General features: G+C 40.7%; 1 protein-coding gene across 3 annotated transcripts in view; it reads right to left on the bottom strand.

Annotated features, from left to right (window-relative positions):
• VCAN (versican) overlaps window positions 1–13,392 on the bottom strand; it is a 107,796-nt gene that overhangs the window by 30,836 nt on the left and 63,568 nt on the right. For all 3 annotated transcript variants that reach the window (XM_034656465.1, XM_019808441.2, XM_034656466.1), the window contains 3 exons: window positions 6,880–12,108; window positions 3,467–3,580; window positions 1,449–1,562 (listed from right to left, as the gene is read on the bottom strand). In XM_034656465.1, coding sequence (XP_034512356.1) covers window positions 1,449–1,562; window positions 3,467–3,580; window positions 6,880–12,108 — 5,457 coding nt within the window. The remainder of the gene's footprint in view (window positions 1–1,448; window positions 1,563–3,466; window positions 3,581–6,879; window positions 12,109–13,392) is intronic.

Below are 13,392 nucleotides of genomic sequence, written 5' to 3'. Positions count from 1 at the left end.
CACATCACTTTTCCTTTCTGAGCCTCGATTTCTGGCCCACTTACCACGTAGGAATACTGTCAACTAAACAAAATGATGTACCTGGGAACATCTGGTAAACTATAAGGCATTCAACAAATAGCATTTCCTTTTATTCCCTGCCAAGAATTACGCTGAGTCACCCAGTCTGGGGACCCTGTTTATTTTGCTCAAAGTTCTACCTCCAGTCCCCGGGATAGTGCTCAGAAGACAGTAGGTGCTCAGTAAACATTTGATGAATGGATGATTTTTTGAATTGCTTCTCAGACTGGGAACTAAGGGAAGCCAGAATCATTTTAACACATGCGACGTTTCAAGGATCTCACCCTTTTGTTTTCTTCAAGAAATGGCATCTTTCTTACTCTTTTCCTTAAGAAGAGGATCTTTCCTGGTCAATTTTCATAGTTACCTTTTAAATTCTAAACAGACTCACCCTATGCAACAGAGAGAAAGAAGAAACTAAAAAATGGAGCCATCCCCCATCCTTTCTGATTGGCAGTTCAATACAGGCTGCTTTCGGTTTTGTTCTAATTGTGGTGATGTCTGGATTAGCACTGTAAAGCAGAATGGCCAGACCAATGTGTCTGAGTGTCTAATACATTTTCATTCTGTCTGGTGGAACGGAAGTTTGGCACTGGGCACTTTTGTCAAAGCCAAACCACTGGATGACTTTAAGTGAAGGAAATCGACATTTCAAAGCTGAGTATAGTTGCACGTGCAATCTGTTTCTGATTGATGACTAAGAAATGTTACCATTAACCACCTAAAATACATTCTCAGGTTGGCCATAAAATACAAATTACAGGGATCATGAGATTCAAGCAATCATGAACACAGGCTTTTGTTTCATTCAGAAAAAGTAGATGCTTCTGTGGTAGGAAAATTCCTCGTTGAGGAGATTTACAATACGTTTTACGTAACATTTACCAAGCCAAAGCTAACGTATTCTAACAACGATATCAATGGATTCTCCAGAGATGACTGACGATGAAAAATAAGCCCATTGACTCCCAAGTGCTTAGGAGGAGAAAATAAAGGCAGCTAGCATTGAATTTAATACTCGTTGGTACAAGCCACACAGATGGATTAAGGTCAATGCCTAATTTGTCCTCAAGAAGAATACTCACAACGTTCCTTTTGCCAGCTAGATGTCCTTAAATTCAGCTCAGTGTGACTGTCTGCAATTCTCTTCTATCAGCAAAACAGCAGTGATTAAGTCAACGCTATTTTGCAGGTGTCATGAGCTATGGACACATAAGGAAACGTAATATACTTGGGTAACCTGTGAATTTCCCTTGCAGGAAAAAATATGCAGTATGGTCAACATTGCTAAAAACATCCAAATGATTATGGCAAAAAGCTACCTAGAAGTAACATGTGAAATGAAATATCCATACTGTCCATCCTACAGATGTTGCATCAGCTCTTACCTTGTTCACAAAGTGCACCAACATAGCTCGGAAGGCAGAGGCACCTGAATGTATTAAAACCGTCAACGCATGTGGCTCCATTGCGACAGGGATTAGAGTGACATTCATCAAAATCTGAAATAAAATCATAAAAGGCCACAAAAGTACTTTCAGAAAAGGTCAAAGGATCCTATTTAGTGTAAGGTTGCCAGATAAAGAACAGAACAGCCAGTTAAATTTGAATTTCAGATTTAAAAAAATAATAATTTTTCAGTATAAATATATCCCATGCTATATTTAGGGCTACTTACACTAAAAAATTATTCTTTTTTTTAACCTGAAATTAAAATTTAACGGACCTTCCTGCGCTTGATTTGCTAAAACTGGCAACCCTAAAAATTTTTTCTAATCATAGGACGGTCATTGTTTTCATTGTGTTTAATGGTCACATGAATCCTACAACTGATAAAGAATTCCCTGGAACTCGCCACCCTCAATCCTGGCTCATGCTCTGATTACCTCACCTGTGGAATACTGAAAATACGTAACTGTCCTTACTGCCTCTGGGCCTTTCCCTTTCCAATACATCCTTCATTCTGCTGATTGTCCTCTCCTTCAAACACGGTCATATAATCTACTCTTCGGCTACTAAACCTTCAATAGAGCCCAACTGCTTGGGGCAGAGATCTTCCAAGTGTAGTCCCTGGACCAACAGCATCAGCATCACCTGAGAATGTTAGAGATGCATGTTCCCAGGCCCCCCTAGACCCACAGAATCAGACCCTGCGGGGGATGGGAACAACAACTGGTGGTGTTGAAGCCATGCCCATGACTTCGAGGCCCACTAAAGCCTCAAAATCACTCTACTAGGGTAGGAAGTAAATCCATCGGTACATTGGATTCAGAACCTTTGCAGGCCTATCCAGATCCACCCCGCTTTCAAGGATTTTCTCCCGCAAACCCATAAACAGGCATACGTGAATCCTCGCAGTCGCCGAAATTTATTCTGCAGTTTGTGGTGTCTGTGCCTTTGTTTGCTGTGTCTGAGTCTCACCCCACCAGCCACCAAAATCCTCCCAACTGTAAGATCTATATTAAATGTCTCCATGATCTCTGATGAAATTAATGCTTTATTCTCATAGCATTTTGCAATTCCACTAAAAATTTATGCTTATATTAAATAAAATGAATATTAAAATATATGATTTATGCACAGTAAATTAAATTTCCCAGAGGTATATAATGTATTAGTACCTAAAGAAAGGGCCTTGGTAATGATGATATTACATAGTAGTGATACAAAACACTTTTATGACACTTGCTAAGTGCCAGCCACTGTTCTAACAGCTTCACATATATTAACTCATTAAATTATTTTAAACTGATTTTAATGTAAAACAGAATGGGGGCCAAAGAGATGCTTTTATACATATATATGTAAATATGATACTTAAGATGTTATTATTCCTTAAATGTTATCTATTGCTATCTCTATGTCCCTACGGGACTGATTTAGTAAAGAGACAATGATATTCCGTGAAACCCTAAAAAGGAGAGGAAGACAACAACCTCAAAACTTATTCAGGTGGGTTAGGCTGGCATCAGAGACAGCTAGAGCCAAGAGCCCATCCCACCTCAGAGGAGCAAGTTAACTCAAAACACAAAAACTAAACTCCCTCATTTTTAAAATACAGCTTTCTAAATGTTTTTTGTATTTAAATTGATTATTGATATGCAGATTTGGGAAAAGAGATTAAAATATTTCCTTACTATTTATGCAACTTTACATTTGTAAAGCCTTTCTGCAAAAACTATAAAAAGACATTGTTCACCTCAGGAAGCTTCACTCAGTTTTGGGCATATTAACAAAATTTAGTAAACACCTGTCTCCATTTCCCAGACTCTACTTAAATTACTCTATGATTTAACAAATAATTCATCTACACATGGGTTTCCCTGAAATCCTTTGAGCAACATAAATTCTGCCCCGATATATCTTCTGGAAAAGCATTACACTCTTTCAGACAAGAACATCTTACCAAGTTCACACTGGTCGCCACTGAATCCCGGCACACAGGTACATACGTAGGAAGTTTCAGTAGGATAACAGGTGCCTCCATTAAGGCACGGGTTCGTTTTGCAACGATCAGGTCCTACCATGTTCAGGAAAGTAAGCAAAGCAATTAGGCTCATATCCAAGTTTCAACGTATTGTAGCATAAATTGCCACTGATTGCTACCGTAATATAAGCTTTACCATAGCAATTTAGATACTATGCATAAAAATTAACATTAACTTTACTCTCTGGAGTGTTTCTTGGCATTATAACTAATTGTTACAAATTGCATCTATTCATTTCTGGAATTCAGTCATCATTATTTCTAAACAATATTTTGTACAGTATCTGGCAACTAATATATTCTACTGCAGATTTAGTTGGCATGATAATGGCAATTGATTTTAGTCAAAAATGATTACACATATGTGCACAGTGAATGGAAAATGTATTCTTTTAAACGAGGTTAGTTCATGTGAAATGGCTGGATACACAAAACATGCATTCTTTTTAGCAGTTTGGCTTGTTATCATCATTTGAATTATTATTGCCTTTTACCACTTAATGCTCAGAAACTGTTTTTCTTCGAAAGTGTGCATTGAAGTCTCTTCTGCTACATTAATATGCTTTTTCCAAAAACACGTTCCAAATGTACTCCTTTAAACTATACTTGAAGAAAAGCAACACATAAATTAAACTCTACTGTATGAAAACAAACCCGAAGACACAAATCTCACCTAAAATGAGACCCCCATTTCTTTGAAGCCCCAAATTTTTATTACGATTTTCTTACTAAAACACAGATAAAATCGACACTCCTAGAAGATAAACGTAAAGGCCAGAGACACAAAATTTTGAGCAGAAACACTTTAAAATATGTTTCCAAAGGCAAATACTTTTACAATACTTCAAGCACATATATTATTCTGTGGCATTGCTTGGATAATTGTATTTACATGAGTCACTTCTATTTATTATTTGAATGCTTTTTCAGAATTGCTTATGTTTCAAAATGTTTTAAAAACCCAGATGAGAGTTGAAAGTCTTACAAAATAATGGAAATAAATAGGCTATATATGGAAAAAAAGCCATATTTTCAAGAATCTTCAGTTCCGAAACCCTGAAGTAATTACACATGAAAAAAAGATATCTACTTAAGAAACACAAACTTAAGGAATATTCAAATAAGCAGGCATCGCTTGAAGGTAACTGAGCCTTTCCACGCAAGAAAGTGGAACTCAAACTTTCTGAGTGTTAAGTAAATTCTGGTCTACGAGAAAGACTTGATAGATACTACACTCACATGTATGCGTTCAACATTACAGTCAGGTTAATTCAGATGCTTACGCCAACTTCTTCAAAAATGACCCCAGTTCTTCTAAGACTCTTCCTCCTACAGTTCTAAAAATATGTAAAATCTCCCTAGCCGTTTTAGCCTTCTGCCTCTGAAAGTGCACTGCTTCTCTGTCAAGGACGCCGTCCACAACACATCTACACGCTGCCCTCAATGCAGAACCAAAATGACACGTACGTGACAGTGCTTGATACAACTGCGATGTGCCACACAGATATGAAGCACCGCTATGATTCCTACCACAGGCTCCAGACCCCGTGCTGAGAGCATGGGACAAGGACTTGGCAAGAAAGTGGGTCTTTCTGTGAATCCTAAGTAGTTCAGATTAGGAGAAAAGTTTTGCTTTGACGGGTTCTGTTCTTTCCTAAACAGTTTGCATTACCCTCTGAAAGTTGAACCTGTGACAGAGAAACCAGGCAATCCAATGTGAGCTGCTGCTTACCGAATTCGCCTAAAGTCACAATCTGCTTTGCAATGAAGACGCAAGCTGTCATTCTAGGTAAATACTGTGGTCTGGATTACTGGTACACATTTTTCATCCGTCTGTCAAACCTAACTCTCTATGACTTACCAATGATTTCTGTATTGTATTTTCACCAACCTGAGGTCTTTTCAACTAAATTATAAGAGAATAAATACTGGCCAGATTACTAGGTTATCATTTACAGATTAAATACGGAGTGACAACAAGAAAAAAAAATCCATCAATCACCTCTGATCAATTTTATTCATAAAATACTTCAAGTCATTTATAAAAGTTGCACTTTAGGATTGATTATTTTCCTCTATCTAAAGCACAACAAACAGAAGCATTAATGGCATAAAAGATAACGTTGAAACGATCGGGAGAATAATTCTAAGTATAGCCATGCTGTAAAACATAGTCATTAAAATAAAATATATTTTCAATAATGCAGCCCTTCAAGTACTGATTTTTTTTCTTTTTCTATTTCACTAGGTGGTGATGGCTATTTGTGGATTCCACTGCCATTGTTATTTAAATAACATTACTAGAAAACACCCCGCTAAAGAAGATTTCTCGACATTATCAAGCTAAATTAAAAGGAAAATAAATTCTACAAAGTAAATATTCCAAGACTTCTGGTTTATAAATCATTAAATATCACTTATTCATTTTTATACTATATTAATTGGAAACCAGCAAAGAGCAATGAAAGACCATGACTTTGGAGTGGAGCTGATCTGGGTTCAAATCCCACCAATGCCATGGTATGTGGCTATGCAACATAGGCAAATTACAGAACTTCTCTGAATGTCCACATCCCACCCTTTTAAGTAGGGATAATAATATGGGGATGATGATAGTAACACAGCATTTTTGTGAAGATCGTATAAAAGAATCTGTATGAACCAATATCAAATTCATGTTTTCTGTTCATTCAGTAAAAAAAAACCAAAAACAAAAACAGAAATCCTCTTTTGACAGGCAGGGCGCAAATATATACCCACTCTGGCTAGGCACTGGGCTAGAAGCATTATGCAGACTATCTGGAGCAAGGAAATTACATAAAAGTATGAACTGATAACTGATACTGCACAAACTATGTGAATGCTTATTAGAGTTATTTACTACTCAAAAAATTTTAGAGGCCTGACAGATTTTGGTATTGCCATAATAGCACCCATCCATGAGAGATTTTTAAAAATGGGATTTTTTTTTCCCTATTTTTAAACTAAGAAATATAACTAAAGGGCATATGACAAAGCAGTATTTTAGTTATGGGTAAAACCAAATTGAATTTTTAAACCATTAACAATTTCACTTTTTCTGTGTCACAATTGTACGTTGTTTCTAAAACCCAGAAGAATACAGAGAATATCTATATAGCCCAGAAATAATCTACACTTAATTTCTTTGCATCTAATTATGGACTCAATAATGTGGCCTGTCTGTTGTCATGTGAATAATATAAAAATCTCCACTGGTTTAATATCAAAATAAAAACTATATGCATAGATGTGTTAGGACCAAGGGACTGTTTCCAAGTTTGGAAACAGATTTATCAATGTTGTGACCTTACCTGGTAAATAGACTGCTGTGCCTTCCACTGACTCTTCATTAATGCCAATCAGGAAACCGGTTTCATTAGAAGTTTCCAGAAGGGAAAATGATGGTGTTGCAAGCTCAGTATTTAACTCTGCAATGCTTACTGTTGCCTGATTATTGGGATCAAGAATTCTCGCCGATACTTGCTGTTCTGATGCTGCTACCGTGTAATCCTCCCCTCTGATCAAAGCTGCTTGTGTTTCAGGGTTTATTTTGAGAGAGGAAGGAACGGTGGGCCTCTCAGAAGTCTGCGGGCTGGGCTGAGGCACGACATCTGCCTCAACTCCATAAATTGCAGAAGCAGAAGTGGAATGTGGCCACAGTGTAGCACCTTCTAACTTAATTTCACCTGCAGTTGTGACCACAGTTCCAGGCTCAGGGGTTTTAATGTTGCTCTTCATTGTTTCTCCTGAAAGTGGAATATTGGTTTGGGTTTGGGAATCTTGGAGAATCTCACTTCCTTCTTCGGCAGTCAGTTCTGTGGGAGAAGCTTCCATGTGTTCTAATAACTCAGGATGACTTTCATCTTCTGAAGGTTCTAACCCAGTGCCAGAAGATAAGGATGGAGACTCGGTGATGTGAAAGAGCTCTTCACTCGACGATGTGAAAGTCACTTCAACATCTGCAAGTTTTCCTGGAGAGCTCTGAGATGTGCCAGCATCTGTACCAGGCAGAGCACTTGCTGGGGGTCCCTCCGTATGTTCAGAGGCTCCACTGCCTAAGTAGACAGTGACTGGAGATGATGGTGTCTGAGAGGACAACTTTGCGAAAGCTGAGACTGCTGATGTTGTATCAGTGTAATCGGAGGGATGGGATCCTTCTATCACGTTAGGTGTCTCTGTTAAACTCTGAGCCATAAGGTGCATAGTACCAATACTTACGTAGGATGTAGGATCGATCAATGCCTCCTCGGCTCCTGATGAGAATTCTGGCTGAAAAGAAGGACCTACATGTTTCTTTTCTTCGTACTCATCCCGTGTCTCCAAATGGCCCAATGTTGATATTACTTCACTTTGGTCTGCAATAGCTTGACCATCAGACAAAGTACTTGATTCAAAGATGTCATCCAGGGCTTTTGCTTTAATTTTTGGTTCTTCAATCTCTGGATTAACTGTGGCAGATGTACCAGGAAGGGGCAGGGATGTCACTGTGGGAAGCAAAATATCTACTTCTGTTTCTATGCTAGGAGCAGGGAGCCCAGTTGTGAAGGTAAAGCCCATGGGATCTAAGTGGCTTCTGTCTTTGGAAAGCATCGATTCATTACGTGTTGTCTGAGTGTAGTTAGCCAGAAGAGGGTCACCAGAGCCCTCAAAGTTTTCTTCGGTTAAAGAAAGGTTAACAGCTGCCTCATACTTCTCTTGAACTTGAGCACTTTCTTCACTACTGCCATGTGGTCCTGACAGTACCTCTGGATCTATGTCCGTTTGCACTCCAAGGATGTCTACATATATAGGTTTAGTGTGATCAATATCTATGATAGTGTTTTTATCTGATGTCAGCTCGGGTAGAATTTCAAGGATGGGACTCTCTGTAATTGTTAATATTAAATCCTTGTCATCTTTGTCCAGGTCTATAATGATGTTTTCAGTGGTTTTTCTTCTGTTAGGTTTTACAGTGGAATCCTCAAATCCTCTGAGATGGTCTTGGAGACTATCTGCAGCATCTTCTGTGGACCTCTCATATGACACTGTACTTGACAGTGTGCTAGTTGGATCGGAGGAGCTTTCATTCTGCTCTAAATGAAGAGGCAGCAACATTGAAACTGTTGGGAAGCCATCAACAGTAACAGCTTTAGCACTTGGAACCTCAGGATGTTTTTCCAGGGATCTATCAGAAACAAATGTAGTGCTTCCTTGCCTGGTTGCTTGAGTGGTTCCAGAAATGTGGACTAAATCAACCATATCCAATTCCCCAGATCCCTCTCCAGAATGTTCATAAAGCAAGTCAGATGGTTTTGGTGCTGATGTAACAAATCCTGTAGCCATTTCAAGACCATAAGTTCTAGCCAGAAAATCAGAGGGAGGGGTTGCTCTTTCTTTTGTCTCTGCTGTTGAATTCTCGTTAGAGACTTGTTCAGTCATTGGTTGTGGTCTACTAGTCTGGATTTCTTCTGCCCGACCGTGGGTCTGATTTTGAGGATGTTCGGTATCAGTGGAGAAAGTGAGAAGTGCCACAGAAGGTCCTTCGGTTCTGCTGTCACTTAAAATTTCTAGTAAGGTTGTGCTGGACGCTGTCTCACTACCTTCAGAGAGGCTGTCTGTTTTGGAAATGGGTGGTCTAACTTCATTTGCTACATTTTCCATTTCCTCATAGTCTTCGGTTGTATCGCTTATGAGGCTGGTTTCTAAATTCTCCATCTGAGAAGCCTGGGGAGGGAATGTGGTAATGATTTGTTCTGTTTCAGTAAAATTCACTGACGCTATAGTAGCCAAAACTTCTTCTCCTGATCCCAGTCCAGAGAATAAAAGATCGGTATCTGACTCTTTCATTGTTGGCCTCACAACTTTGGGAAGAGGTTTTATAGTTTCCTCCTTTTGGATTGGAGAATCCGTAACTACACTCTCAGCGGATACAGATTCAGTCACTGAGGTAGTAGCTAAGAAAAAATGGGATTTTTCAGCGACTTCAGGGAGAGCAGTATAGGGTTTCAAGCCCTTTGCCTCTGGATCTGGAGTAGACACATCAGCGAAGAAAATGTCTTCCTTCTCCATTTCCTCACCAGTACTGTCAGTTGTCTTCACTGTTAGCATAGAATAATCTGTGGCTCGGAGTCCAGTTTCAGTAAATGTTTGTGAATCGAAAATTGTTTGTTCTGGTGCAACAGAGCTTTGAGGGAATTCAAAAGATTTTGGTTCTTGAAACTTTTCCTCTGATGCTGTCTCACTTTCAATTCCTTGCCTTACAGGGTTGACTTCTTGCATGGACCATAATTTGGCTGGCTCCATAGTCTGAGGAAAGGTCACTGAAACTGTGCCATTGACTGTCACTTCCCCCTTTTCTGTTGTGGCTTCAGTACCTTCAGCTTCTGCTGTTGGTAAAATGGTGGTCCCTTTATCGGCTTCATTAATAGCACCTTCTTCTCCCAATCCTTGATCAATAAATGGGGAATCTGTACCAGAAACATTTCCCGTAGCGCTGGGAAACACCTGGTCCACAGAGCTGCTTACTGAGACCAGCTGCTCACCTGAGCCCTCAGCTGACGCTGTGAACTCTTCCCAAGGGAAGGCAGAAGTGCTGACCGAGGTGCTACTGGGTCCTTCCGAGTCAGCTCTGTGGTTGCTGTGATCTGAAGTAGGTATTACAGACGATGAAATCTGGGTATCCTTAAATGCTGCATCTCCAGAGCTTTCCATCATTACTGTTTCTTCTTTGGCTACGGGATAAGTTACTGTTGAGTACTCTCTAAAGTCACCACTGAAATCTTCTTCCAAAGGAAAATCTGTAGAAAAGCCCTTTATTCCTGGCCCATGATTATGTTCTCCTGAGACCTCCGAAATCAAGCTTTCTTTGGATGTTTGGCTTATACTTTCAGCAACCTCCCTGTCCATTACAGTACTCAAAACTAATCCTGTTGGCTCAAAAGGGAATATAGTTTCCACATGGGGAGACAAAGTGCCAGCTGCTTCCTTTTTGGTTGGAATTTCAGACTCTAAATTTAATGAAAATGAAGAAACAGTGGCTGTTTCTGGGTCAGCAGCAGCTTCTCCAGAGCCTGGCTCCACGGAGAGAGAGGCAGGGCTACCTGGAACAGTGGACAGCCCCTCCTGAACCCCAGGTTGACTGCTACTGCTGGGCTTAGCAGTCTGTGCCCCCAGCCTGTCTAAAACATTTGTTTCTGTAAAGACAAGAGTAGAACTTGTCATTTCCTTTTCAGACTCTGTGGTTTTTGTGGAGGATGTAACACTGCTCCTCGTAGCAGATGCCGAATGGCTAGATGGAGCTTCACTTGGGCTTGCTAATTCAGAGGGGACAATCAACTGATCTGATCTCTGTGTAGATGAATATTCCTGAACTGTAGACGCTGTACCTGGGGTTCCCTCGTCCTCATCTTTCCTTTTCTCTTCCTCAAAAGATGTACTGAAGACCCACTCAGAAGTGGCTGTTTCCCCTCCAAATCTGGTTGGCACTACCTCTGCAGAAGGTTGTTGAGAAACGGAATAAAAGGTGGTTGCAGGAATATCAAAAAGACCTTCCGTGATCCCCATCTTGCTGGTGTCTAAAGTAACCAGTGTATCCGTAGTATTTCTCTGTGATAAATCAGTTGTCACACTGAACATTTTATTTTTATCTTCTGCTTCTCCAGAGCCTTCTGGAAATGGAACTGAAGGACTCCCTGAGAGCTCTACACTTTCTCTGGGGGTTATTTCTACCCAGCTTTCTACAGTGGACAATGGGCCATCAGGGAGGGCGTTTCCTGTGAAGGCAAACGGTACTTCCTCTGAAACATCTGCCGACACAGAACTTGGAACTATACTTGGAGTAGATGTGATAGAAGGACTTTTCCCCTCCTCTTCACCAAATGTTCCTTCAGTAGCCCTTGAAAAGATCGTTTTTTGAGATTCTTGGTCAATGGCAGCATCTCCTGAAGACTCTTCAGGAAACAGAGGTACAGGTTCAGTATGTTCATGGACCAGATTATCAAGTTCAGGCCCTCGCGCTGTGACCGATTCTGGCCCCTCGGTGGCTTCTCCCTCGTGGAACGGGACTGTAGGGAAAACATCAGGCTCACCACTTGAAAAGTGTTCGGGTGTTTCAGGGTAAGTCTCGGGCTTCCACGTAAGTTCGAGCGACTCAGTTGTTTCTTTCAATTCATTAGGCTGCACGGCGGTAGACAATCTGGTCTCGGCTATCACAAATGGATGCGTTTCACTTTCACTGCTGTCTGAAAAATTTTGAGAAGGTGCAACACTCTCGAACTGGCCACGCCTAGCTTCTGCTGCTTCTGGGTCCTTGGGCACCGTGGTGACCAGCTGTTTCCCATTAATGTACTGCACTGATGGGGTGGTCGTCACGTCAGTGGCGTTTGCACACTCTTCGTCTTCCCCTTCATCTTCTTCACTGTGGTACAGATTTATTTCAATTAACTCGGGTAAAATTTCAGCAATTAGATCGTGCTCTGGATCTGTTTCTTCACTACAAGGTTCATCTTCTTTAGATTCTGAATCTATTGGATGACCACTTACACTCAAATCACTCATTCGACCTGAAAAAAACAAAGAGTTTTCACAACACTTGAATAGAAGATTTGGCAGTGTACGACAGAAGAAATCGACAGCAAGGCTGGCTGATCACACTCACGCACACAAAGAAGGATTCAAGTCTTTTCACATGAAGTGCAATCACCCTTCTACACATGGTTCTCAGTCTCCAAATTTGCTGATTCACATTAACAATAGGAAAAATAAATCCAATATAAGATTATAGAAACAGGTTATGAAAACTCTGCAACACGTTTAACAAAGCAAGGCCCTTAAAATGAAACATGGAGTCACATATATACATTGTAATCATGAAAAGTGGGAATTCACATGCCTGTCAACTGAAAAAAAAAAAAGAAAGAAGAATTAAGACCATTTCATCCGATCATACAGAAAAAGTAAGTGATTATTATTTTAAGTAAGGGGAGGCTGAGACACCCTCCATTAAATAAGGAAATGAGAAGAGATTCCTTCTCTTGCCATAATCTGTCCTAGGAAGGCAGTTTTCAGAAAAGTAAAAGAGGGGTTTCTTTATAGCCCTTTCACAGTGCAACCACAGTCCTTCCCCAGTGTAACAGTGACACCAGATTTAGCTGCATAGGGCTGCAACCAGGGGCCAGACACCAGGGCAGGAAGCCCTGCATGGGGGGCTCTGCGCAGGGAGAGCTCATTGAGAACACCAGGAAGGAAGGAGGAACCCACCACGCTCTACACCTTTGTCCTTCATGAGAGGTGATCTGGATTGGGTCACTTACAGTTCTTTTTATCAACATTTTCTCCAACAGAAGTTCAGGAGTCACATCTAGACATCCGAACTAGCATACTTTAAATAACGCATATCCTCAGAACACTCCCTAGATCGTAAATTGCTATAAGGTACCAACCACTAAGCTCAACGGACTCGTCTGCTTCCAGAAATACACCACACAAACTCCTTGTCTGGGTACCACGAAGGAGGAAATCCTGGGCCCTCACTTTTATCAAAGTGGAATTCAGTTGTCCTAGGATAGAGTCCTACCACTGCAGTTGTCCTCGTCCCAGTGTCGCTGCAGTGTGCAAAGGTGCCTGTGCGTGCAAGGACCCGCGAAGAAGATAAAGAACAGCACGGAGGATTGCACAGTGTCTCGCTCGCCCACCCCAGGAATACTGTTGCAGAACGAATTTTCAGCCGAGCCCCAATTCATGCCACATATGCTCAGGCAAAACCTGAGAAGCTTACAGAAGGAATAATTATGACGGAGCCACCCCTGTCCCCCGTCAGTGGGAAATTGTTCCTGTAGCTAGAAGCC

Source organism: Ailuropoda melanoleuca, chromosome 3 (assembly GCF_002007445.2).
Source record: "Ailuropoda melanoleuca isolate Jingjing chromosome 3, ASM200744v2, whole genome shotgun sequence".
In the NCBI taxonomy this organism is placed as follows: domain Eukaryota; kingdom Metazoa; phylum Chordata; class Mammalia; order Carnivora; family Ursidae; genus Ailuropoda; species Ailuropoda melanoleuca.
Note: the sequence above shows the minus strand (reverse complement) of the source record. Positions and strands in the feature narration are given on the sequence as shown.